Raw genomic sequence first — 27,257 nt, 5'->3', positions numbered from 1 at the left:
TAACAGTTTCTATTTCTATTCTGTGTCCCTGGGGGGGGGGGGGAATATTTGGCAGCACATACAATATCTTAAAAAATCCTTTCCTCTGGCTGGCATTCAACTTTTATAACATATTTTTAGATCTGGAAATACATTCTTCTTTCCTTCTACTAGCATGTATATTTTTATTCTCCTCTTATTCCTTCCAAGCTGCACCAAAATCTGTTTCCTGACAATTTGAGAACTGAGAAATGTCTGTGTGGGGGGAAAAAGTGAAGACACATGTTATGTTGTAATTTTAGCAGGGAAACATTGCCCAATGACAAAACCAGGGGCTGTCTTGTGATGTTTTCTTTTGCTCACACTGACTCTCCTATTTTGATCTTGTTGTCATCTCACCAAAGGCTAGTGAGGCTGCCTCTCATTCAGATGTTGCGACATGCTTTAAATCAGCAGGGTACTGATTTCTAGGGACAAGAAGAGCAAGACGACCCTAATTTGGAGAGTGAAGAGGACAACTATATGTGTTGATTGTCATTTTTAATTCATTGTACATATAAAAAGCAGGCGGTCTGTTCAGCCATCTTTCTGATCTTGAAGTATCCGTCCTACTGACAGGTTAGAAAGTTCTTTCAGACAGCAAGGACTTATCAAGAACTTGCTGTCTGCTAGGCATGGCTCTGAGCACTAGGAATATGGCAGCAAAGAAGACAGAGCCTCAGCTCTGCTGGTTTTGAAAGAGCACTGAACTCTCACCCAGGGCACTTCTGAGGATGCATAAGAATGGGGCAAGTTGTCTGCAGGGCCCTTCTGATTAATTGATTTTCTCTAGGTCCAATTGAGCCAAGTACTGTCCTAAGTAACACTGGAAATCCTTTCAGGTTAGAACCATACCTTTCCTTCTGCTGTTTGATTTCTGCCTCATCAGTATATGCACTGCTGAAAAAATGTAAACTTTTCTATTTCCTCTCTACAGATAACCTAACCACAAACACTGGCTTGGATTTCAGATTTATATCACATTGTGTGGCACGAAATTATATTCTGCTTTTCAAAGGAAAAAAGACAACTGAAGAATTTTTCAAAAATTATTTTCACATGTGATTATTGTACAGTATTACAATGTATTATGTGCAAAATTCCATTTAAAAATTATTTACAAAAGGAAGTACAACACAGTATGTGCTGAGGGTTCTAGATGTATCACAAAAGCTAACAAAGGTACAAAGCCAACCAATTGAGATGACTATGCATCTTTACACAGTACAATAACATGTTTTTATAACTACCTGTGTTATAGCAATAAAAGACCGTCATTCTTTGTGCACCAACAAATAGGTTTCACAAAACATAAACTGAACTTCACCAAACATTCTTATAATGCAGGTGGCCTTTTTGGTGCAAACTCTTTTCCAAAGAGCATTTTATTTAACTCAGTGAAAGTCACATTACACATTACTTGGTTTCTGCCCAAAATAATTCAATGTTGTTAGTTTTGACTCATATGGGAAAAGAACATAAAAGTTTTATCACTTTTTTTTCTTGTGAGGTTTTTAAAACTGTTTACAAAAACAAATAACATGGGGTAGGTTTTTCCAAATCTCATTGCATATTTACAGTATTCTTAGCACAAATGGTTCCTTCCATCTCCTTTCCCCACTTCCTTCAAGGAGCCTGACCAGCAGACTACACTCCTTAGTCCTTTGTTAGAGTCTGTATTTCTCTCTCAACCTCTCTCTACATTCAATTCTCTCCTGATCTTCAGTATTACTTGGTTAAAACATGAAACAGAACAATACCACTGAGCATGAAAAAGGTAACAGTACATCAGATTTTCAAAGGCATTCTGTGGCCAGTGTCAGTAAAACATCACTTTTAAGAAATCCAGCAGTCTCTCTCCACAAAGTTGCCAAAACATCCAGTTACAGAAGAGAGACTTTAAAAATGCAATACTCTCAAATCCAGCAAGAGATTTCTTTTTTGAATATTAAATGTTAAAATCACATGCATAATTATAGAATATTTTAAAGTTACAAAAATATTTTTAAAACCAATCCTGACAGTTTACCTGCAACTGCTATAAAAATTTCTATGAAATATATAAAAACACAGTCTCTTTGTAAAAAAAGAAAGAAAAAAAAGAAAGAAAGACAAAGAAAAGGAAGAAAAAAGGAAGGAATGAAAGGATGGAGCCATCCAAAGAACTGAGAAATACCTGACGCACTGCATCAGCCAGTCTTGTCAACCACCTGCTGTTGAATTCAAGAGAAGAGCTTGTACCTTAAATGTTTATTAAGCACATATACATACATGTGAGCCCACCTAGAACTTGGCTGCGGGTACGCAGCAAACAATCTCAGGACACTTGAACCATCAAATGCAATTCTCCGTATCTGAAGGAGAATCCTACTGTTTTACAAACCTGTTACCTCGTTTGGGCAATATGGCTAAAGATGCCCTTAGCAGAATCGGCCTGTGGATGGCTTAGTCACTGAACCGAGGGGTCCCCAAGGAGGTGACTGCTTTTCAAGAATAAGCACGTGGGAGCTAGAAAGAAGGTTCCTAGCCCCTTTTTGAATGCACCACTGGAAAGTCCTGCATTTCTTCTACGAGGTGGTGAGATCTTCTTCCCCATTCTGGAAAATGATGCCATAAGGATCATTCTTGACACGCTTGTAGACAAAGTGGAAGATGTGGGGTTGTGGCCGGCTGTGCAGCTCAGCTTTGATTTTTTGAGGATAAGTGTCCTCTGCCAGCTGCTGCCACGTTTCGTCAACAAAGAGGAAGAGGCTGTACTCCTCAGGGTCCCCCACCTTAAACTTCTCAGCACAGAGCTGACATACATCCTCAGTGGTGACATAAGGTCTTACAAGGAGGGTCTTTCCCGTGCAGCCACTGTTGACTTCCTGGAATGCAACTCGGAGATAATTCTGCAGGTGGAAAGAGAGAAGTCATGCACAAGGTGAGAAGAGGAAATGAGCTGGAGCATAAAGTGAGCAGGATGAGGTGCCAATGAGAGGTCTCACTTGTGAGCCACTCTAGGCTCTGGCTTGTCAGGAAGTCTAATGTCAGGAAATGAGGCCTCGAAGTGCAAGGAAAGAGGCTGATCTGAATTTGGAGAGTGAGAAGAACAACTATATGGACAGAGCAGCTGTATTTTAATTCTTTGCAAATATGAGCAGGAAGTCCCTTCAGCCTTGTTCCAATCTTTCAGGGTCCTTCGCAAACCCTGATTAAAAAATCTCTGGTGAAGAATGTGAACAGATCAGACACTGAGTTTTCTTCCTAGCTTGAAAAACAAACCAAACAACAGAAGAGAATGAACTAGGAGTCAGCAAGAAGAGATATTTAAAATATGCGGACACAAGAGCACATATTGTACTCACTTTGGACTACTTTCTATGAAGCATAAGCAAGGGTAGTAATATTAGGTTGGACCACAAGATACTGCCAATATTTGACCATTTTTCATCTCCCCAAATGGCAATTTCATGTGGTTCAACCCAATACAGGGCTCCAAGTGGCTCCAAATGAAATGTGAAAAAAGTCAGCAGGAGAAAAATGTTTCTACCAAAAGGCTTTGGAGATGGGCTGATTTAAGTGCAAAGCGGTGTTGCAGGGAAGTAAAAGATGTCTGCAGGCTTGGCACTGCAAATAGCACCAGGTACACATCATCATGAAATACAATAAGCCTGCGATCTCTCATACACAAAGCTCAGGGAAGGTATAAAAAATCCTACACTCATACCAGGCTCTCTGAGAACTTGTGACCCCAGATAACTTTTTTCAGTTTCCTTTTCCTCAGGAGTGGGGTTACCAAATAAAATAGAAAATGCCCAGTTAAATTTGATTCTTCAGACACAAAACAAATACATTTTCCTTTTCTAAATCTGGCAACCCTACTCAGGAGTGAAGGGGAGGGTGCTCTCTATCCAGAGTCCCACAAGGTTACCATGAGGATTTACTGGGGTGATGGAAGGGAGATCGCTATCAAAGGCAAGGGCAGTGTGATCTGCATTGATAAGAGAAGTCTGACTTGCTTGAATTAGAAAACCTTAGCAAACACACATGCTCCATTTTACCAACCCCCTCCTCTCCCATCCCATCCCTGAACACTTGGTCTACACACTTGGTATGCGTTTATTTATTCCTTGACTTCTGAAGAGAACTTTGTGAAAGAAGTCTACGTTTATTTATTTATTTTTTTTGCATTCGACTAGTGAAGAAACTGAGGAAGAGAGAGGCCAAGCAACTTGCCCAAAGCCGCACAGCTAGCGAGTGGCGGCACCAGCGTTCTAGGACGTCCACCACCGTGGTGTGCACCCTCTCCAACATGAGGACACTTGTGTGTGCATGTGCGACCTGATTTAGGAGTTCCAAGTGGAGTTGTATGATGTCTGGATTTTTGTTTTGTTTTGAGTGCTGAAAATTCCCCTCTTGGGTTGTATTTTAAGTATGAATCTCCTGGGCGAGCGAGGCCAGAGGGGAGGGGTGTGGAGAAGGAAGGGGTACCTAGCATCAGCAGATCTCTAGGTTAGAAGCTCCAGATAGAAGGCACAGAAGAAAGGGGCTGGTGGCAAGTGGGTAGATGGAAGATGAGCTTTTCTCATTTCCTCTGTTCTCTTCAGAGGGTGTACAACCATTGGAGTTCCCTTCCAGCACAGGCAGTCACAGTATCCTAAGGGCCAGTGTATGATAAATCACTTAACATGTGAACAGCTCTTCAATAGCCCAAAGGGGCAGGGGTACATACTGTGTGCATTCCTGCTTTTTAGATTTATGTACCTGGGAAGGAACTTCTGAGAATGCTGCTACCATAGAGAATAACTTGCTGAACTTGTCTTTCCTTGAAGGGCTGACTTTGAACCAAATGTACCTTTTGAGTATTTTAGGAGCAGAAAAGGCACAAAAGGTAAATCTGGACAAATTTGTCCCACTTGGAAATTTACCACATGGCACATAGAAACAAATTGCAGTCCGGTTTTATAATTTGATTTGAAACTTTCAAAACATTATTCAAAGACATTTGCAGGCTTACTCATAATTTCATAGACTATGAGCAAGCAAATCAGGGGTGGTTGTGTTGAGTAAAGATTTTTATAGCCCTAATCTTCCACTCCTAGGAAATAAGCTCCTCGGGAATCCCACATTCCTAGTCAGCAGCTCACGATCATGGGAAATTCCGGATGGGGACCCAGGTAGGACTTGGCTCGGATGCTCAATCTGAAACACAGGCCCTGACTAGCGGCCAGAGCTGATGCTGCCGATGAGATTCTGGGGTCTTCTGTTTTGGGGAGGATGGGGAGAGAAAGAGAAGAGGAGGAGGAAAGACATTGCTGTACCTCTCCCTCTCAGGGAGACCAGGTCTACTGCAGTGTCTGACACTGCTGTTTCCACTCGGCCTCCTGATGAAATAAAATACCCACCACCTGTGCCAAGAGCCTCCTCCTTGTTTTCCTGTCTGCTCAGGTGCTCAGTATCCATGCTGAAAGTTCTGGGAGAAATCTCACCTTATTCTGACATTGTTTTATTAAGGGGAGTGAAACCTGGGCCAAACCCACATATATTTTCTTAATATAAGCAAAACAGAGAAGTGAAACAACAAGGTCAGAGGGTGGTTTAAAATATCTCTTCCGCCAATGATTCGACAAAGTGGGGATCTCAGGCATCCTGAGCTGTGCATGCTCTGTGAGCCAGCTCTGCCTTTCTGGAGGACAAAGGAAGCAGCACGCTTCCTCTCACCCTACCCCCACCCCTCATACCTGAAAGTCGTCCACTGAGGGGATGGTGCGGTTGGTGGTTCTCCTTTTGTGCCACTGTCTTAAAGTGTCTCTAGTCTCCGAGCTGAGCAGTCTCGCAGCTTGTTCTTCTTGGAAATTCTTTATCAGAGAAAGTGCCCCATAGGCACTTGTCAAGTAATAGCCTCCTAAACAGGACAGAAAGAGTGAGTCTCCAAAAGCTTCATACTCTGGGGATAAGTTTGGGGACAATGGAGTTAGAAGCTATGCTTTGTATTTTCTCAATTTTGTCTGCACACATTTCTTGTGGGACCACAGAAGCACATGTCCAAGAGCCCATCCTCCACGCCTCCATCTGTCCATTCATGCACCATGCCCATGAATGTGCTGGGTAACCGAGGCCTATGCCAGGAAGGCTTGGCTGATAATGCCCTGTTTTCACTGATGGGATTCCCATTTCGATAGGTGAGACATACAAAATCTCTGAACTTTTTAAGTGCAATTGTAAAAATTCTTTGCCAGAAAAGGTCAGGCCTTTCTGTTGAGGCCTGACAGGTGGGGAGGCAGGACGGGGAATGGGGGTCAACTGCTCCAGGGCCAGAAACATTTACCTTAGCAACAGGAGTCAAAACATCTGGCAATACTTTCTCTGGGGCTTTTCTTTAAGGAATTGATATTTTCTAAAATTTAATAAAGCATATACTTTGAAAGAACTGCACAATGTACAAGTCTGTTCATGATAATATAGGTTCTTCAAAACAACTTCTGCATGATTCTCTCACTTTTATTTGGGGACTAAAGTAACACATTTAAGAAAAAAATAATTCGCAAGGAAAAGCAAGTAATGTCCCTTTGATGGTGCATTTAGGAATGATTTCTTATGCTTGGGGGAGTGTTAAAAGACTACAACACCATGAAATACATAGAAATGTGTTCAGAGTTTTGTCCTAAATTGTAATTTGGTGCCTAAGGAACTTGCAAGCATGGTGCTAGAACCACTAGGGGGCATCTTGAGTGGTTATTAAAAATTGCCAAATTGGGCACACATATTTTAAATTGAGAAACATTATTTATCAAAATACTTAATGGGCCTCTACTGCAAGCCCAAGACAAGTACAGAGCAAGGGGTGGGTTTGTAAGAAACAGAATCTGAGCCCTTGCTCTACAGAAGTTTATAAATTTATTAAAGAAAATAGACACTGGTGGTTCATTCAGGCAAGAACCAGAAGTTAGTTGTTGTTAAATGAGTTTTGTGCAGAAGTATCACTTTCATGGCCAAAGTATTTAGCTGCTAATACAGGACTTTGAATAACTCTCTTTCTGGTCAACAAGTGACAACATTCAAGATGGCAACTGGTCCACCATCTGAGAAATGAGCAGAGCCACTTGCAAATCGCAGCAGACATGTAATTTGAGAAAGAAACACAACTTTGTGATTTTCAGGACACTGACGGATTTGGGGGTTATTTTTTATGGCAGTATCATCTAGGCCACCCTGAGCAATACACTTTCCATGCCCACATCACGTGTCAGGCTTTATGTTTAGAGTTATTTGAATAGTTTAAAGGCCCCTCAGCTGGGTGTAAGTCCCCTATGGCAGCCCCCACATGCTAGTACAGAACTTTGAGTAGCTGATTTTTACTAAATACTTGCCCCATGAACAAATCAGCATCTGACTGAGTGTGAAACTCAGCAGTACATTTAAATGCTACACAGGATTTCAGGAGAAATCACTATAGACTGAAGTATTCAAGAAAAAGGTGTTGGTATTAGAGCAGGGACTGGGAGGGACTGTTACAATTGAGTTTGGTAGGGAGGGTGTTTCCTTTGGACATCAAGTTTTAGACTATGGCTCGGATCTGTTCAGGTCACTAAGGAGAAAAGTCAAAATGCTGGAAGCACAAAATTGACCACACTTTAAAACATGTGGATGCAATCAGAATTAGGTTTAAATTTCAGCAAAACTAAGCCCTACCACAAGAGCTGAACACTTAAAGGAGTTCTTTTCCATAATGAAACCACCTGCTTAAACAGCAGAAAAGAGATGTGGTCACTGCCCCCAAACCAAAGAAGGCCTTGGGCAGGCCACAGAGGGCGGGGTCAGTGATGCAGCTCTCTGCTCAGCAGCTTCTTCCTCCAGGGCTGTATAGCTTCAGTTCGCTGAAGTGCAGGCCTGATCTGTAACCACAGCCAACCCAGCTGGGCTGCCCTGCCTTCCCAAGGAAGGCGGCCAAGAAGCCTGAGACAGTTAGGTAGAAAAAGGCTCTAGTTTAAGCAGGAGCTCACACAGGCTGCTCTCTCTATGTCCACTAGCTAGGTCCTTGTCTTTCTCTCACGTGGGATTCCTGGAGGTGAGAATAGCTGTCGACAACATAGTACCCAGGGCAGTGTCTTGCTCTGGGAAAGGCTGGGAAAGGTGGCAGGAAATGGCTGTCTAGATCCTCAGGCCACAAGATGTGAGCATGTTTGTTGTAAGAACACATTGTCAGCAACAGAATGGTAATTTTCTGAGTGAAACTGGCATGACCTTTCCCGAAAGCACCAAGACTTGGACATACTTATTATTAGAATTAACCATGATTGAAGCTCATATACACACACAAAAACACCCAACCCAGATGCATACAAAATTATAAAAATGATGCAAGATGAAACAATGATGCAAATATAATAATGATGGCCTGGAGATTAATGTATGTGTCTCTTGGTCCCTGGGCAACACCACATGCCTTTCCTGTCCTGTCAAACCCTGGGGCAGGGGCAGAGACTGTGAGGAAAACTCCAAGCAGGGCCTTGGTGGATCGGGTGGGTTGTGAATAACAATGCAGGGAGATAACCCAGGGAGAGGGCAAAGGGATAAAAAAGGGTCATTCATATCTGTCTGGATGGAGTGTGCGGACAGGATGAAAAGATCTTCATCACTAATCCTGAGTCAGCACCAACCCTAGAAGGGAGGGGAGGTCGGACCTGGGGGCTCCTGGGAAGACAGATCCTCTGAAAAGAAAGCCACGCCCTGAAGGCTAGGGCAACAAAAGGGTGGGGGGGGGGGCGTGGGTGGGCGGGAGAGTGACAGTGCATTTAAGTTCCCTCTAGGGAAAATCCCAGTAGGACACATTCTCTGGGGAATCCTATCAGTGGACTAAGACTCAGTGGAGGAAAGAAAAAAAGTCTATGTAACAATTGATCACTGAGGGTCTACCTGGGCTCTTACGGGGAACACATGAAAATGGATTAACAGTACTCACAATGCACAGGCCTTGATTTGCTCTTTTTTAAAAAGACAAACTCACATGAGTCCCAGTTATTTCTGCTTTTCGAGGCTGTGCACCATGGTGACAAACATCCAAGTTATTTCCATGATAAAATACCTAACTGGTGTGTAAGGAGAAAGAATTTCTGCTAAAACATGTTGCGGTCAGGCAGACACAAGAAGGAAACTGGGCTGCCAAGGTAATGTGAAAGCACACTGCCCAGATTTTATGCCTATGTAGTTTTATTTTAACAATGAGCAGATACTATTTTTTAAATAGGAAAGAAAACCAATGTTGTTTTCATTTTGAAGACAAAATTTTTTTTAAATGATAAAAATAAAAGATAGGTCTTCATCTGTTTCAAAGATACAGCAGGATATTTTTCTGACAGTGAAAATACTCAACCAAAAGTTTACAACTTTAGAATCAAAGACACCATTTCTCTCTCTTTTATTTAAATAGCATTTATTCTATTTAACAACATTTTTTTTTAATTGCAATTAACCAATCTCGGTGAAGTGTAATTATGGCAGGGTTACATTTTTTGTGTTTTTCTGACTTTTCCAAATTCTCTACCGTGAATATGTATTACTTTTGTGGTCAGAAAAAAAGTCAGCACATTCTTTTAAATTAACCCTTAAGATTTCAAAAAAGCACCCCTATAACTGCTTAATGGGCCTGGGGTTTTATTTTAGGATACATTTGTGGAGCTAGATAGCAGTGGTGGATTGTACAACATTGTGAGTGTACTAAATGCCAATGCACTGTTCACTTTAAAGCTGTCGATTTTATGTTATGTGAATTTCACCTCAATGACAAAAATGAAAACAACCCCCCACGAAAAAAAGGACCCAGTTCTTTACACTTTTCCAAAAGCATGTTACCTTCTCCGTGTAACAGTGAAGGGTCTAAGAGCTCCATCATGTACTCAATTTCTGTGTCCAGTTCCAGCATGTCACACTGAGCTATGACATAGGTCAGGACTGGCAGAAAGTCGTCAGCGCCATACATCCTCCCTGGGATTTGGAAGAAAGGGGAAGATGGGAATATTTTCACTAACATTTCTTTCTTTCATACCCTATTTGCTGCTTTTATTAGACAGAGAGGAGTCATCCTGAGGAAATGTGCTATTTATAAACATAGGTGGGCGTAACTGGAATCCTCTGTAGCCCATGAGCCTTCCTGCTGCTCATGTCTCATGTCAGCCCTAGCTCAGAATTTCAGAATGAGCATCTAGGAGTCAATGAACATAGAAAGATTTTCTCCCATTGTCATCAGTTACATGTAATGAATAGGACACAGTACTTTTAAATAGTTTTAACTTTCAGCAAGTAGTATTACAAAACAATTTACAAAGTATCTATTTATTATGTTAACTCTTTGTAACTTGTTTCCTATTGCTTTTTGTGCAAATTAATCACAAACATGATGGGACCAAATTCAAACCAAGAGTAAACAACGGGACCAAATTCAAACCGAGTAAACATCATTCTCAACTTATTTAAATGTGCTAATTTAGCATGTGTTAAATTGATCACACATGATTAATATGTGGCAAAAATATGTTAGTCCTTATTTCTATTTTTCATTACAGCAGCGATTCTCAGCTGGGGGTAATTTTGCCCCTACCCTGGGAATTTGGCATTGTCTAGAGACATTTTTTGCTGTCAGGACTGGAGGGTGGAGGTGCAAATAACATCAGGGATGCTGGTGAACTTCTTACAGGAAGCAGGCAGCCCCCACAACAAAGAATTATCCGGTGAGGATGTCACTAGTGCTGAGGTAGAGAAACTGTACTACAGAACATAATCCTGTGTAGACTTTTGGAATCTTTTATTAATTACTTCCTGAACTACAAAAACATTTTCCATATGTATGTGAAATATGCTGGCAAATTTCAGAGTTGTCCATATGCTATCATTTCTAGCCCAAGAGCTCACACGTTAATGTCTTTCCTTGACAATTTGCAAATGCACATACATTTCTATCTCCTCAAGCAGTGGTTAATAGAGCCCATGTTTTCTCTCTTTCTCCATGAAGCAGTTTCACCAGAGGAAAAGGTGGTAGTCATCCACCAAATTACAACAGGCTCTCTGAAGACCTGGAACAATGCAGGGCTCAATCACTCAATGGTTATAAACAAAAGCACAGGGGAAATCTGAGGGCTTACTTCCCAACTTTGTAACTCTTTTGTGAATTCCAATTACGTTGCTTCAACTTCTAGCAAAGAGCAGAGGAGATGGCTGTAATGAAATTGCATTGTCGAAGCTCCTCATTTCTGACACATGCTGTAGATTGTTGACATAAACGGTCATTGGCCAAAATATAGTAATGATTATTGCTAATATTTCCATTGCACTTGGGGCTATGCATGGTTTGTCCCATCTAATACTCACCTTATGAAGAATAAAGGCATATTCAATAACAGGTTCAGACACTGTATTTTAGAAGGTTGAGTAAGGTGGCCAACACTCCACAGTTAATTAACTCATTTGCAGAGCTAGGATTTGAACTTGAATTCCAGAGACGGAATCTGTATCCACTACCCTAAAATAAATCTTTAATAAATTGGCATCAAACAAATATCTTGTTGCCTTTACCTACATACTTCTTTGGTGCATGTGATTAATTTACCAGACACCAGAGTAACACTTAAATTTTTGTGAGCCACTTGGTGAAATCAGAGATTGAATGAAAGAGAAATGGGCATCAGAAAACCTGACATGTCATTGGCCCAGTCACTGGCCACATCACCAGCCATTGTGGGAAGTGGCCAAGAGCCTGGACTTCAGGCAGCCTTACCTGAGTTGCTCTCCATGACAGTGTAAATAAGCTTGCAGACCCTCAACAGCAGCATGACTTTCTTTTCCGGCGAATACATTTTCTGCATAGTCATGAATTTGACTTTGATTTTCTCCACATCTACAAAATCAGGGGTGGGGGCAAAGACCCCTAACTCCTGTGGATTCCTCTGCCGCACGAGCTGCAGGTTCTCCTTGAGTTGTTTCCACGAGCCATCGGCCATGTGGAAGTCCTTCAGCATGGCCTCAACGTGCCCCTTCAGTGGCTTTAGGATGCACTTGTGCATGGCTTTTTCCAATACCACATCTGCCAAAGAAAGCATAGCTACTGTGACCATTGTCTGAAGAAAGAAGAAATGCGCGTCTGCTTTCTCAGCACGGACATTGGCAACTCTATTCTTTGAGTATAGAGCGGACAAGTTAGAACTTCACACTCACCCAACCAACAAAGCTTAGCAGTCCTATCACTCACACTGCAACATTTTCTTCTGCAAAACCAGGAAGGGGGGATCTTTCCTAACAAATTCTTAGTTTATCTTGCATACAACCAATGCAATTAAATGTTTGTTTTTAACTATTTTCACACCCATAAGCACAGGAAATATTTTGGAACAGCGGTCCCCAACCTTTTTGGCACCAAGGACTGGTGCTCCTATGAGAATCTAATGCCAGATGATCTGAGGTGGAGTAGAGGCAGTGATGCTAGCGCTGAGGAGTGGCCACAAATACAGATGAAGCTCCTCTTGCTTGCCCGCTGCTCACTTCCTGCTGTGCGGCCCAGTTCCTAACAGGCCACTGACTTAGAATACAACTTTCGACTTAGTCCTTCTACTGATCATCTAGTTGACCAGTAAGCAAATGTTATTTTAAAAAAAGGATTTTCAAATAGCAAGTGTTCAAAATCCCTTAAAGTATTTTCTGAGGATTCAACTAAGTACACATGTTATTTTAGATTGGATTCTGGACCAAAAAAATCATTTGCCATAAAGGACATTAGTGGAACATTAGATGAGATTCAAGAAAGTCTGCAGATTTGGTAATAGTGTTAACACTAATTCAGTGTTAATTTTACTGTAGTTTTGTGACAGATGTCCCTGTTTTTAGGAAATACACATTGAGTAGTTAGGAGTAAAGGGACACAATGTCTGCAACTAACTCAAATGATTCAGAAAAAAGAGGCTCTGTGGGGTGTGTGTGTGTGTGTGTGTGTGTAAACAGAGAGGGAAGAGAATGAAACAAATGTGGCAAAGTGCTAATGTTCTGATAATCTGGGTAAAGGGCAGACATAATTTATTTTTACTATTTTTGCAACTTTTCTGTAAGTCTAAATGGTTTCGAAATAAAAAGCAAAATTTTTTGAAGTGCGTTTCTGTTCTGTTTGGAAACACTTTAGGTGTGGGAGGCATTGTTTCTCTTTCTTTATTTGAATAGTTCCCCAATGGAGTAGCTTTCTTGGCTGACAGCAAAATGACCATGACCGTAGATCTGGAGATCCAGACTGAAGATGATTTAGACAATAATAAACTCTCTGCTTTTTCAACTTCAGCTTTTCAATCTCAAATGTTTGCACATTCTCATCAAAGGTACCTGAGTAGCAACAACATGTAATATCTGACACTTTAATGTGATTCCATTTTTGGAAGCCCACGGATCCACTTAACTTCTAAGACCATAACTTAACTTCTCTCTGGCCTTTGGAATTCCCGATACTGCATAAGATCACATTTAATCCAAATTATCACTTATTATTAGAAGGTCAGAGAAATCTAAGCTAGATGCACAAGCACCAAGAACAATTTCCCATAACTTAAAGTTAAAACTGATGCCAAAAGTTAATGCTGACCCCACAATCATTAGCTTCCCCAGCCCAAGTTTTTCTCTGCTCTTCCACCTCCATATTCTATCAAGGAGAGCTCTTTGTTTAAATACGGAACTTCATTTAACTATAGAAATTCAGGTTGAAGAAAAAGAGGTTATAAAGAAAAACAGAACATTTTCACTTGATATCTGGCATTAAAACAAATTACGCGGTTTCCATTGGTTATGTTGTGTTAATAATCTTGTGCAACTTCATGGCATCTTTGATTTCACCTTTTTTTTTTTTTATTTAGATGAAACATCAATAATAGCAATTAACACTGAGTGCTCAGTTGGGTTCAGTTCTAAGTGCTTTATCTCATTATATCATCTACTTCTTACCACAACTCTTATTTTTGCATAATACTGATATTGCGGCCATTTTATAGATGAGGAAACTGAGGTTTGGAGGTTTCTAATGGCTTGCTTGAGGCTGTACAACTATTTTAAACAACCAATCCTATGCTTTTCAAAGTGAATGATCTCTTAATTATAAAGTTCCAGGAACTTTATAAACATTCACGAGTTTATTCCTCTCTATCTAAAGGTTACAAAAGCTACATTCATTATTATAAGTGACCACTACTCTGTTAGAATGAGGTCACCAAGGAAGGCAAAAGTCATGTCAATCATTAACTAGGAATATACATGGATATTGATAGCACCATTATTCATAATAGCTCCAAACTGGAAACAAACCAAAGGCCCATCCCAATGGAATGGATGCAAGGATATATTAGTACAATGGAATTCAGAAAGGAATTCAGACAATGGAAGATTCATTCCATGAAAAAGAGCACGCTGCTCCAACTGGATTCAGTCCATGAAAAAAAAGCATGCAACTGGATGAATCTCACAGATACATTGCTGTGTGGAAGAAGTTAGACATAAAAGAGGATCTGGGATCTGTTTTAGCATTACATATATATAACAGTCAAAAGCAGGCAAATAAATCAATGACGACAGAAGTCAGTATGGCAGTTAGGAATAAATAAGGCTATGGGGGACACTTCCAGGGAGTAGAGATGTTCTTTATCTGAATCTGGGTGGTAGCTACATTTGTGTGCACACACGTGAAAATTTGTTGAGCTGAGCATTTTAGATTTGCATGCTCTATGGATATAAGTTAAACCTCAATAACCTTGTATAAATCAAACAGAAAACAACTGGAGACTTAAACCCCAAGGACAGCTTTTAACTTCAGAGTGAGCTCTGGTCACATCTGGGCCAGAGCATTAACACCAATCATCTCCAGAAGGTCCCGTGCTGCTCCTGGGGGAAGACAGGCAGAAAGCTCATTTCCAGAGGGCTGAGTCGGTCCCTTGTGCACCCTTTGAGCTGTAAATTCCACCCTTGAGCATTAATGGGGCTGTGGAAATCAGTCAGGAGGGTTGAAAGCTAGGACCCATTGCCAAGTGGCCACTCTCTTGAAATCCAGAATGAAAAAAATTTACCAATGTTAAGAGTTTTTTTAAAAGTATATTTTTAAAGGCCATGATGTAGAAATAAGAAAAACTGGTCTTTTTGCATTGTTTTTCAGGACTTTACTACTAACTCCCTCTCCAAATTGTTACTAAACATAAGGAATATTTTTAAAAAGTCCAAGAGTCCATCTACTTAGCTTGTTTTCTCCAGTAAGAAAAACAGGTTTTGTTCATGAAGGAACAAGGAAGGGTGACTTAAAGAAACAAAACAAAAAAATCTTTCGAAATGAGGACTATTTCAGAAAAAAAAGAATAGATCGGTCACATTTCTTATAAATTACTATTTTTTTTCTATTATTTCTGGCTGCTTTAAATCCAAACAAACACACAAACACCCAAAACAGTATTCTAGGCACTTTACATGCATTGATTCTTCACATCCTCAAACAAACCCCATGGGGTTTCATTTCATAGATAAGGTAACTGAAACCCAAAGAGATCAATGCCTCATAGCTAGCAAGAGGGGGAGCCAGGATTTGAACCCAAGAAACCTGATTATGATCATTTTATTTATCCACAAACAAACAAGAAAATACTATTGAGCTACAATACTGCAAATTTTAGAAGTCAAATATTAGCTGAATGACCAAAACTGGAAATAAATTTTCTGAAAATATTTATACAGATCCTATCAACTGTCCTCAAAGCTCATCCATAAAGGGGAACGGCAAAGAGCACGGCAGTTGCTGGGATGCTCCTCACCTTCATGGGACCTGATGCAGTTATTTATAAGAAGCATTAAATGTGTTTCTCGCACACTATTGAAGCTCAGGGTGGAGGCCAGTCTTGGCCAATGAACTTCTGAGCATCGGAAGTGTGCTATATTAATGGCAGGATTTTTGCTAACACCAAGTAGCGCTTGTCTCTATGAATGGAGTTTGATAGTACTCTCTGCCCTATTCAGCTTTAAAAAAATGTGTTTCTCTTCCATGCTATTAGTGGTCATTTCCCTATTAGGTATAAAAGACAGAAGCCTTGTCCTTGTTGCTTCACTCTGACCTACAGCATAGATTCCAGAGAAGGCCAGAGATGAGACAGAGAACCATCACAAGACTGGATCATGCTTACCCAATGCTGTCTAAGGGGAACTGAGAACCAGAGAGGTGAAGGTGAAGTCTAGAGAAGGTACCTGTCTTAGAAAGAGCACGAGGAGAATGGGGCCTGACAACCAGCCTGATTCTATCTTTCTAAGTGACTTTGGCCAAATCACATCACCATTCTCACTATCATTACCTTGAACTTCTGAACTGACATTGGAATTATTGCTCAGAACTAGCAGTCTGGACCTGATTGATTGCTACAACAAAATGAAATAATTCTCCGGGGGATTCTAACAGAACTCAGAATCTAAACAACATAATATTCAAAATTGCTGGTTGCAACCTAAAGTTTCTTGAAAAGATGAAAGATGAGGTTAAGTCATATGGCCTCTTGGTTAGTTAGAATTCTAGCATTTTGATAATTAAAAAAAAATAAAGTGGTAGAAAAAGAAGCCCATGTTTGATGACAAGAGATGGGCATTTTTTGCATGGAACTTGAATCATGAAATTTAAATATTTATAACTACTAATATTTATTTGGTTCCTATTTGTGCAGTTCCTAGTCTGAGGGGATTGTGTGTATATGACCTGGCTATATGCTAACCCTCACTCCAGCCTTCTGAAGTAGGAACTAGTGCCATCCCTACTTTGCCCATGGACACGAAGCTTAGAAATGAGACGACTTTCTAGGATGGTGGGGATGCGGTACAAGTGTGGTTGTTTCTGCTGGAAACAAGTCAGGAGATGGTATGATGGGCTTCCCTCTGTACAAGAAGGGCACAATGAGTCGACCATTTCTTTATGTGCTAACATATTTTCCTTTGGCTGTATAATTAGATTAAGGATTAGAGCTGACACTGAGTGATACTCAGTGTGTTCTAAGCACTATTACATACTTTACAACCCTTTGCCTGAGATCAGTACATAATCTCTATTTGTCTTAATTTAGGTTCTCCCAGAAGCCAACCCTGAGACAAGGACTTGAGCATGAGCAGTCCATGTGGGAGGTGAGCCGCAACAGCACTCTGCTTTCCTCTGTACAAACTACGCATAAAGCAGCCCACCTAGGGTCCCAGTGGCGCTTGGGTCAGATGTAAAATCCAAATGAGCAGTTTTCTACTTTGTGACCTTGAGGGAAGAAGATGACCTTTCCAGGTCTTAGATTCCTTATGTGTGAAATGGGACCACTCAGAGGTTCTCAATGGGATTTCTGAGAGGGCTGAGGAGAACTCGCACAATGAGTACCTCAGATGCACCTGACACCTAGTCTGCAGGCAAAACCATTGCTTCCTTCTGTCCCTTATGAATGTGCACCGGCCACCAGGTTTAATGATTCGGGTCCTTTTTTCCCCCTGTGCTAACTGTGGTTTGCTTGGTTTGAAATGGGAACTGAAAGTCCTTTGACAAAGTAATTATAAAGCCACCTAGTACATCTTTCTCTCATGTCTTCTTACTCTTCCTCAACCCCTCCCGTGCATAGGAACAAAGACAGAAGATCTGAAGTAAGACCTTCTTGGTTTTCCTGCCCTGAAACTCCCAGAGTTTTGTCACAGCTTCATTCTGTCCCCATGAACAGCTCAAAAACATGGATGAGCTGAATGTCCTGGGCAGCTACGTATCTTTCGGAGTGATGGGTATTGAGAGAGACCCAATTTCAGACGAGAATGTGTGGGATGAAGGGTGGGTTTGATTCATTACTGTTTTGCTCTACTAATTGGGGAGGGCCCAGGTCATGCTGCCGTCCCTGCTTTATAGAGTCTGTCCACTCCTGGTCCCTGGCATCCCGGCTTGTCACACTGGTCCACAGGTGTTTATGGCCAGCATCCAATTTCATTGTTTGGTATCTGACCTAAAGAGATTGTTAAAGAGTTCCACTAGGATGATCTTTCTAAAATGCTCTGCACTATCTTAAAAGCTGAGACATCTCCTGAGGATGCACCCTTGCCTTGTCCTCCATTCCTTCTTCTCAGCACATCCCCGACAGATGGCCCAAGTTCTCGCTGAAACCAGTAGTATTGCAGGCCTCTGTGCCTTTCCACAGGCTGTTCCCTGTGTCTGGTGGGCTCTTTACCTTTCCTGATGTGGAGTCCCAGGAGGCCTTGCTTTTAGGTCCTTTTCACATGCTTCTCCCCACTCCCTGAGAATTCAACATTCTTAGTTGTCGTTGCCATAGCATATACTCTCCTAGAGAATCAGAGCTCGCTCCTTGAGGGGAAGCCTTCAGAACACAAGACCTGGGGGTCGTGATGTAAGCCACCTGTATTCTTTAGTCCAAAGGATACATGCAGAATGGGCTCCAAAAATGACTATCGAATTGAACTACAAACCCTTCCTTTAGGAGGCTATGTGAAAATTATGTTTCTTCTCCTTACCCCTACAGAATATAGGAAGTGTGACTCTGGTGATGAAGTCATCGCCCAGGTGTGGGGCAGCCAGTTCCATCCCCACAGAGTCCTCTGTCACCCTGCAGAAATGCCCCATACCAAGCTTTGCTTTAAATATTATCAGCATTGTATACTTTGGCCCATAAAAAAAAAAAATAAAGAATGCTTTACCATTAAAGGAAGATCCCACCAGCCCCGCAGAGGTGGTGCCAAAATGAAGGTGACAAGCACTGAAGTGGTGATTTACTTATATTATTATTCATTTTGGTGTGCTTCAAGGAACGGTGTTATGCAAAAGTAAAGGCTGTATTCCTTATGTATGGAATCCGTCAGACTGATTTCAGTGCCTTCTAGTAAAAGCCCAGTAAAAATGAAGGTGGGGAGAAGAGACCAACTCTCCTTACAGAAGAATTCCAAATAATTTATGTCGATCCCCCGGCCTCTGGGAGGTGTTGCTTAGTTCTACCCTCAACCCTTGAGTGCTGGCAGGGCTTACCTGTTTGTTTCTGAAGAATAAAGTATGAAGAGAGGGTGGCATTTAATTTTACAGAGAGGAAACCTGGCAAACTTGACCTTGGGCTGGTGATCCAGGGTAACATCAATGGTAAGTCATGTGGATCACAGAAACCCTTTGCTATAGGGTGACTACACCTCTGCAGTTGTCCTCCTTCCTCATAAAATAGATTAGAAAGGCAGTGTAGCTGCCACATGAGATGAGTCAGTTTCAGTCTTAACTTGCATCCTGGCTTGATCTCACTAAGCATTTATTTCCTCATCTATAACACTGAGGATAATAAATGGGACCTCCCAAGGCATTAAGATTTAAGGGGATTCTATGCATCAAAATGCTTTGTAAACCATCAAGAAATACACATGGGTGAGGGATTATGGGGGCTTTTTCTTGGTTCTATTAAAAACACAGTATGCAAGTAAGATATACTCTTTGACTAGACGGGAAGGGGGCTGTGAATTCTGGTTTCTAAAAGAAGTCCCTAAGTCTGGAAAATAAGTGAGAACCTCCACAATGAACATTTTATCTGAGGTGAGAGAGTCGGGGCTATGCCTGTAAGACTTGGTCCCTGTTGAGAGGCAGAGTGAGTGAGGCAAAGCTGTGGGTGGCATCCCTGGACAGTGAGGGCTCCTCCACTCAGTGCTTGCCTCACCATGACAGGCAATCAGAGCCACCCTTTTGGCAGCAGTAGAGTACTGGGAAACATGTCAAAGTCTTAAAGATTCTTATGCTTCCATTTCAATCAACATAGTATTTCAAGTGTCCCTTGGCTCCTGCTCTCAATTCCTATATAGATTCCTCTTTTAACTGGTGATGTTTCCTGCCCAGAAGGTACTTATCTCTCTTTTGAGACGGAAGATTCTACAGTCAGAAAACATCTAGTACAGATATCTTCATGTGCCTTATTTTGTGATGCCACCCTCAAACCCCTCCTTGTTAGAAAGGGCTCTCTGAACTACTGAGCTAATAGTTTCCTTGTGTAGAGTATCATGGAGTCAGGGACTCCTGGGCAGAGAGTCTTAACTCCAGAGTTGAGAACCTTCTTTTAGTCAATAGGTCATAATTAACTCCTTTTGATGCCCTAAAGTAAAAATTATACAACACATGATGCCCCAGGGAAAAATAGAAGTACTTCTCGCTGTAGTTTTCTATCTACTTAAACTAATTTTCAGAAATAATATAGGCATTCTTTATATATGCTGCAAGAAGTCAATTCTTCTCTTTTCTCTCTACCCTTGTTAACTGAATGAAGATGTTCACATCTTCCCTGTGATATGATCATATGGACTAAATCAGAAATCAAATTCGAGGTTTTAATCTCCACTTCACCCCAAAATGCCTCTCTGGTCACATCTCTCAGAATGGCTATTTAACAAAGGACAGATAATAACTCGAGGGCTTAAATCAAACTGTGAATTAAAAATTAAAAACAAGTCACACTAGATATTGAAGCTTGAGTCAGACTTAAATACTCATTTTTTAAAAAGTATTCTGAAGCAAAGTAGTTATAATTGCTTCACTCCTAGGGAATCACTTCAAACTTCCTTTCTTATTTATTCTACACTTTGGAATCTAACCACATTTCAGTATTTCTCTATTAAAAAAAAAACACACACATGTACATGTAAATTGACGTTCTCTTTGAAATATGTGGAAATCGAGTTTAAGGACGCTTTTTTCCCAATCAAAGTGTTCTTCAGAGAAAGTACATATTTTTGTATATAGTTATGAAAGAAGGCAAAATGGTATTGTCTTTCACTATTGATTTTCATGAATACAAATATTTGAGTTTTTTAATATCATTCTTGATGGTCTGTGGTGGGAAGTTTGAATGAAATTGAAAATTTTGGATTACTAACATTTTCGGAGTTGCACATATTTTGTTTTTCTTGAAACAAGACTTGAAAACAGAGGTATTTCCCAAGATTAACATCAAATTAGAAGTAAACATTATTTTTGCTTGAATAAAATCAAAACACACTAACCACAAAAATGCAACTAGTTCTGCAAAGTGGAGATTTCACTACCAGAAAATTTGGGCTAATTTATCCTATTGGTTGAAAAAGACTGAAGCAAGAGTGGTATGATAGAAAACCACCAATAAGAAACACATATTGGAATGAGTTCTATCACACCCTGTCTATACTTTATGTGGCAGGACACACGAGTAATGAGAATACTTTCCTCTGTTGATGAAGTTACTGATCCCAGCACTTCTGAGTAGGATCCGAAACTGTATACTTTTTGTTAAAGCATCTGTGTATTCTTCCATGTACCACTTTGGAGGGGGGATAACCGTCCAGAAGGGAAACATGATGTGTGGCCCTGGAATGAACAGAGAGCTGGCTCACATGGGAACTCACCACATCTTTATCCTCATTGACTTTGTTCTCCAACCAGGAGAGTGAAGTTGATGTCAGCAACTGATATTAATTTAAGAATCTCTAAATGGCAGGGCTTTTGGGTGGAAGTACTTTAAAGAGTAGTCTAAACAGACTGAAAATTCTCTATGATAGGACACAACTATTTAGAGTAGCAGTTTTTCATTTTTGAGATTGACTATCATTTTATACTCACCTAGAAAGTGCTGGCCTAAAGGGTTGTATTAGGACCATATGGATAAAGTAGCAGTGGGTGAGGGCTATTCAGCTTTTTTCCATTGGCTCTGAAGAGGACAGATTAGCACTATCTCCATATGCTGAATGCATACACACATGGTCACTTTTCACATAGGAATGACGGCTCTAATTCTACATGGGTTACACCAGTAAAATGCCTCCTTCAACTTCCTTAATTTCAGGATGAAGATTCTGTAAATCTAGGCTTTACATTTAAATTCCCACCTCTAATTCAGAGCTATATCTCCTTTGAAAGTTATGGGAAAGGAAGACAGGACTAGAGTGTTTTAAAGAAGAGAACCCCAACTGGCATTCCTGAAAAGCCTTACTAGCATTAGCAGACACCTGCTCAGAAGAAATTTGAGGCTTGAGATTCTGGGGATGGCATTCAAAATGAATTCATTCAAAGTGAATTACATCCTCCCAGGAAGTGAGACATGGTGGGAATAAGCAAACAACACAGAGAGAAGACCTAGTTTGAATCCAGGCTCTCCTGCTTACAAGCAGCATAACCCTCTGCAAGTCCCTTTTACATCTTGGCTTCCATTCCTAAATTTGCAAATCATGAACAATACCTACATAAATGTACCAACCTTGACTTGGTTACAGGGTCACAGGAGTCACTATATTAATAAAACTGTAGTAAATTGGTGAGTCCTTCATTTAGAAATATGTAAAAATAGACAACTGGACTAAGTCCATTTTCTTATCGGTCCTAATCTAGTAACTTGCACATGTAAGAGAACTGGCTTTCTGATAATCAGGGTCACCTCTTTCCCTCTAACTGGGCTTGTGATGAGTTTCTCAGGTTAACCTCTGCTCTGGTTTCACCTTCCTTTAAGTTTCAAAAGCCCAGCACATTCATTGCACTTTCAAAACAGAATGATGGTTTCACTGGGGAAGTAACAGCTACGAAGTGCCTGCTTTAATGCAAAAGTTTCAAAAACCAAAACAAACAAACCAATAAAAAAATCATAGTAACGCATACATTGGCCACACCTCCACAGAGAGCTTTAGTCTGAGCTGCCTCAACAGTAGTAGGTGAGCCTACTACTCTAATTCCCCTTAATTTCTTTTTCAATTTAAATATTTTCTTAAATTAATTTTTAATTGAGATGTAATTATCATATAATATTGTATTAGTTTTAGGTTACGACATAATTAAAACATTTTTTTCTATTTCTCTTAATTTCTGACAAGAAAATATGAACATAGACAGCAGCAGGGGAGTAAGATCCAAAAAACATGGGCTTTGATTCTCGCCGAAAGGAGTTCAAATGCTGTACCTGCTGGTTACTAGCTGGTGTGGTCTTGAGATAAATGGCTCCGCTTGGTAAAGCCCTGCCCGTTTTCCCTTCACAGGGTTGATGCCCATGCCGGCCTCACATGAGTGAGACCAGGACTCACTGAATTCATTTAGGCAGGCTGGCTGGCTCAAACTAGGGGCTCCACAGCTTCCTTTTTTGGTATAATCTTAGATTTTAAATTAAAAGCTGCATCCATCTGGAGCAGCAAAGTGTATATTTGTTTGGGGGGAAATGAGGCCTTATGCTCCAAGAGCAAATGCCATATCTGAACTTCACTTCAAAAGGAGCTGGCAGAAGAGCTTCCCAGGAAGAGCAGTTTGGTTGGTACTTACGACTTCAGCAGGGAAGGAAGCAAAGGCCCTTGTCCCCTTGGGAGCCTTGTGTCTGTGGGCTGGTCAGTGATGCCCGGCACATAGCTCAGGGATGACATCAGTGCCTGCCTCACTCTCCCCCTGGGCCCATTCAGAAGAAGATTCTCGGGCAGGTTCTGGATCCCTGTTAATATGTCTGAGCTGGTCTCCCCTGGGACGTGAGCTCTGGTGGGGTGGGGAAAAAGAGGTGGCCTTTGTGGCTGTTTTGATTCTTCGTGAAGCCATTTTCAGTCCTAAGGCGCATCGCAAGAGCACATTCCTTTTGGCCTCTCCCTTCAGCAACAGGCCAGCTCTAACCACGCCTCACGGACCCAGGCTCAAATCACAGAAAAACAAACAAGGCTTTGATTCTGTTGTGAGAAAATCAGAGAGCTGTTGAAACTCACTTAGAGAAAGAGAGAGAGGGAGAGGGAGGTGTGCGTGGTGTGTGTGGAGTGGGGGAGAGGGAGAGGGAGAAGGAGAAGGGGGGGCGAGAGATGGGGGGGAGGGGGGGACTCTCTACCGCTCACTGTTTACTACTTTCCACAAAAAGACTCAATCAGAAGAAGAAATTAGTGTTTAGCTTTATAAACTGCCTGGAAATGTTTGGTAGCTCTTTTGTCTGTTATTGTCCAATGAATGGGGTCTCTGAAATTAGCCTTTAGAGTCAACCTTCTGAAATTAAAGGAAAAAAAAAAATTCCTTTCAATATTCTTGCCCTGGAAAAAAAAGACTGCTTGCCAAATTCAAATTTTCCTTGGCTAAAGTAATCACTAATTCAGCCCTTCAATGAGGTTATAGAGAAAGTATTTCCCTTGACTTCAGAGAAAACACCTTTCATGTGACCTCTAAACTATGTTACTTATCTTAAAAAATATAGAAAATAAACTTTCCCATCACCTTTTTTTTTTGCTTACTCCAAAATGGTACTTCTTACTGAATTCTATGGGATTAATTAGAAGCCAGCAAGGCAGTTACTCTTTTGGGAGAAGGGTGACAGGGTAGGGGACCAGGGAGCTTCTAGATGCTGGCCATGTTCTGCTTACTGAGCTGACACTTGTCCCACAGGTGTGTTCAGTGTGGAATCTCATCCAAAGGCACATCACCATCGCTGCACTCTTTTGACTGTATACTATACCTCAATAAAAAGTCATTCGCAAACAAAGCAGAAAAAAACACCCAAGGTATCTTGGAAGAGAGCAAAAATACCTTTCTGTGTTGCACAACCTACAGAGAGCCACTTTCTGAAAACACTCAACAGTCGTGTCACACACACGGCATAAAATCAGGCAGGCAATTGGACCCTCAGAAAGCAAACTTGGTCCCTGAACAGAACCCTTCTTCATTTCCATCAGTTTCTCCCCAAAACATTTCCCAGCCTGGCATGAAGCAGCCATGTCAGGTATAACATTAAGACTACTTTAAGAAGCTACGTTTCCATTCAAATCTGGTAGGTGGAATGTTCTGCTGTTTTGAACTCTAGAGAAAATTTTATCCAAGGTAACTAACACAGAATGCACTGTTCTACGAGGTTATCACATGTTTTATATTTTTAAAAAAGGCAAAGTGGGTACTCACCTATTTGGTCTTCAGGGATCAGTGACTCGATGGGAGGGTCTAGTTCCGAGCTCTGAGACAAGTAGTTCTTCACCTGGGTCATGAACTGCCGGATGGTTTGGAGCATGTCTGTGCTGGACACATGGCACTCCTTGTTCTCCTGCAGAAAGCTCACGTAGTCCTGCACCAGGCAGCCAAAATAGGTGCACTTGTCCCTGGACAGCTCAGCAATCCTGCGGACCATACGCTTCTCCGGGGTCATGAAGGAGCTGAATACTCCGCTCATCTTTCGGAGCTGGGACTTGACCAGCTTGGGTAGCACGAAGGAGCTGTTCCTCTTCTTTTTGGACTTGATGGGGGGGGCCATGGTCTCCTGGTCACTCTCCCCTTCGTAGTCCTCCAGGCTGCTGTTGGTGTCGGCCTCGTAGCTTAACAGGGGCATGCTGCGGTCGAACTCCAGCGAGTCGGAGGAGGAAGTAGAAATGCTCATGTCGCTGAGCCTCTGTCTGCCTCCATGCCACGGGGACCGTGATTCAGAGCTGGCGGGCTGGGCCCTTGTGCAATCCCCTGGGGCGTCTGCAGGCGGGGCACCACCTGGGCTGCCAGCTGTGCCCAGCTCCAGCTCCCGCTCCCGGCCGTGGCAAGGCCGGCTGCTGGTCAAGGTCTTTGCGCCGCCTTCTGCCTCAAGAAAAGAAGCCTGCTTCTTCAGCCGGGGTGGAGGAATGGGGGTTGGTTTCGTTCCAAGCAGAGCTACGTTCCCATGTTTGTTATGGTTGACTGTTTCTGGCATGCTCACCGGGGTTTCAGTCCTGGACAGCTGAGGGCTTGTGTGCAGACTATTAATAGCGGGTGGTGGGGGCCTGGGTGGGGGGGACCGAGGCCTCTCGGTGCCATTCGCGTTGGGAGTCCTTGTGCAGGGCCGCTTCAGGCCTCCACTGAGGTCCTGGCTGTGCACTTTCAAGAAAAGAGGATTAATAAAACACAGAGCTCCGTTGGTCTGGCTGCACTCCAGCTCTGAAGGCGTCCTGGTTTTTATAGAATGCACTCCATTTATAAGGCAGAGCTGACGGGAGGCCGGACAAACACCGTCTGAGGAGAGAGGCCTATGGGGAGGTGGAGGGTTTGGGGGTTTGTTGTCAGCTGGAGAGCTCCAAAAATCTGAAAGTCATTATCAGTGAACACAAGAATGTAAATACAGTACACTTGGGCCATTCCTTCACAAATTAAAAAAAAGAAGAAAAAAAGCGCACTTGCATGACTACGCTTGTCTTTGGAGGGGGAGGCGCCTCACTTGCTGTTGCTTCCCCCCCTTCCCCTGCTTTAACTGCATATTCCCTTACTGGAAAGGGTAGAAATGCTGCCAGGCCCAGCTGTAAGCTCACAGGAAGGCTCTAGGGGCTTTCACCTTCAAAGCCCTTGAGAAATGCTTTGGCTAACCTACAAAGCAAGCCCAGACTTTTCACAGGTGAGGAAAAAAGAATTGCAATGTTATAGTATAAGCTTGGAAAAGGCCATGGAGCTCCCTGACTTTACAAAAACCAAGTCCATTCACAAAGCAACCTTCCCGATCTATTCCTGGGGGGTGCCCTGCAGAGGGCATATTACTTCCCCTTTAATGGGTAGGATCAGCAGCTGGGCCTGGGGGATGTTACACAATCTGCTTGGGGTTTTATGTGTTCAGCATTAAAACCCCCAAAGGAGGGAAAATACACTCATGGGTCCCATCAGCAAAAACAAAGACAGCAAACTTATGCAAATGTTAAGTCCCAGTTCAATCATTTATCTTTGTGGTTTGCTTCCCATTCTCCCCAAATCCTATAACCTCCTCAACTGAGGCCACACATATTCGACACACTTTGGAGCAGTGTGCATGGCCTATTGCAGCTACACTGTTAGTGTCCCCTTTTACAGAAGGGTCTGTTTTCCATGCAAATCGAGGGAGCAAGTGGTGGTGATAAATTAAATGTCTGTTGTAATTTCCATTTGGAATAGGTCATTCTCTCTTTATAGCTTTGTCTTGCTGTGTTCGCTTAAAACGTGTTTCTTAAAATGGCTGGTAATGGGAGGCTGGGGAGAGGCCGGCACGGGGAACCCTTGCCCTGCCTCGTCTATGTTGCAGACATGCCAGATATTGGGGCTGTGTCGCCTGCTTTCGCTCATCCTTCCCTCCCTTCCCTTCGGTCCTGTGCTGTCCAACATGAGAGCTAACAGTAAGTCACCTGCGGCTACTAAGCATTTGAAATCCAGCTAGTGTAACAGAAAAACTCAGTTTTAAATTTTATTTAATGTCACTCAATTTAAATTTAAAAACATGCTCAATTCAGTTACTGGAAACCTTTTAAGTGGGTCTGGAATTTGGATATGTGACTCTACCTTTTAA

The 27,257-nt window shown here is 41.9% G+C and overlaps 1 protein-coding gene and 1 non-coding gene across 8 annotated transcripts in view; one reads left to right on the top strand and one right to left on the bottom strand.

Annotated features, from left to right (window-relative positions):
* Positions 1-1,053: 1,053 nt before the first annotated feature.
* Positions 1,054-27,257, bottom strand: part of RIN2 (Ras and Rab interactor 2) — a 172,431-nt gene continuing 146,227 nt past the window's right edge. For all 7 annotated transcript variants that reach the window (XM_016146156.2, XM_016146161.2, XM_016146155.2 and 4 more), the window contains 5 exons: positions 24,899-26,035; positions 11,771-12,076; positions 9,853-9,984; positions 5,742-5,905; positions 1,054-2,909 (listed from right to left, as the gene is read on the bottom strand). In XM_016146156.2, coding sequence (XP_016001642.1) covers positions 2,586-2,909; positions 5,742-5,905; positions 9,853-9,984; positions 11,771-12,076; positions 24,899-26,035 — 2,063 coding nt within the window. In that variant the 3' untranslated portion in view covers positions 1,054-2,585. The remainder of the gene's footprint in view (positions 2,910-5,741; positions 5,906-9,852; positions 9,985-11,770; positions 12,077-24,898; positions 26,036-27,257) is intronic.
* LOC118610171 lies at positions 15,861-16,012 on the top strand. Its single transcript, XR_004953825.1, has one exon. It is a non-coding gene; the product is annotated as a small nucleolar RNA SNORA62/SNORA6 family (small nucleolar RNA).

Source organism: Rousettus aegyptiacus, unplaced genomic scaffold (assembly GCF_014176215.1).
Source record: "Rousettus aegyptiacus isolate mRouAeg1 unplaced genomic scaffold, mRouAeg1.p scaffold_m13_p_12, whole genome shotgun sequence".
NCBI classification, from domain to species: Eukaryota; Metazoa; Chordata; class Mammalia; order Chiroptera; family Pteropodidae; genus Rousettus; species Rousettus aegyptiacus.
This window is presented reverse-complemented; position numbering and strand designations above follow the sequence as displayed.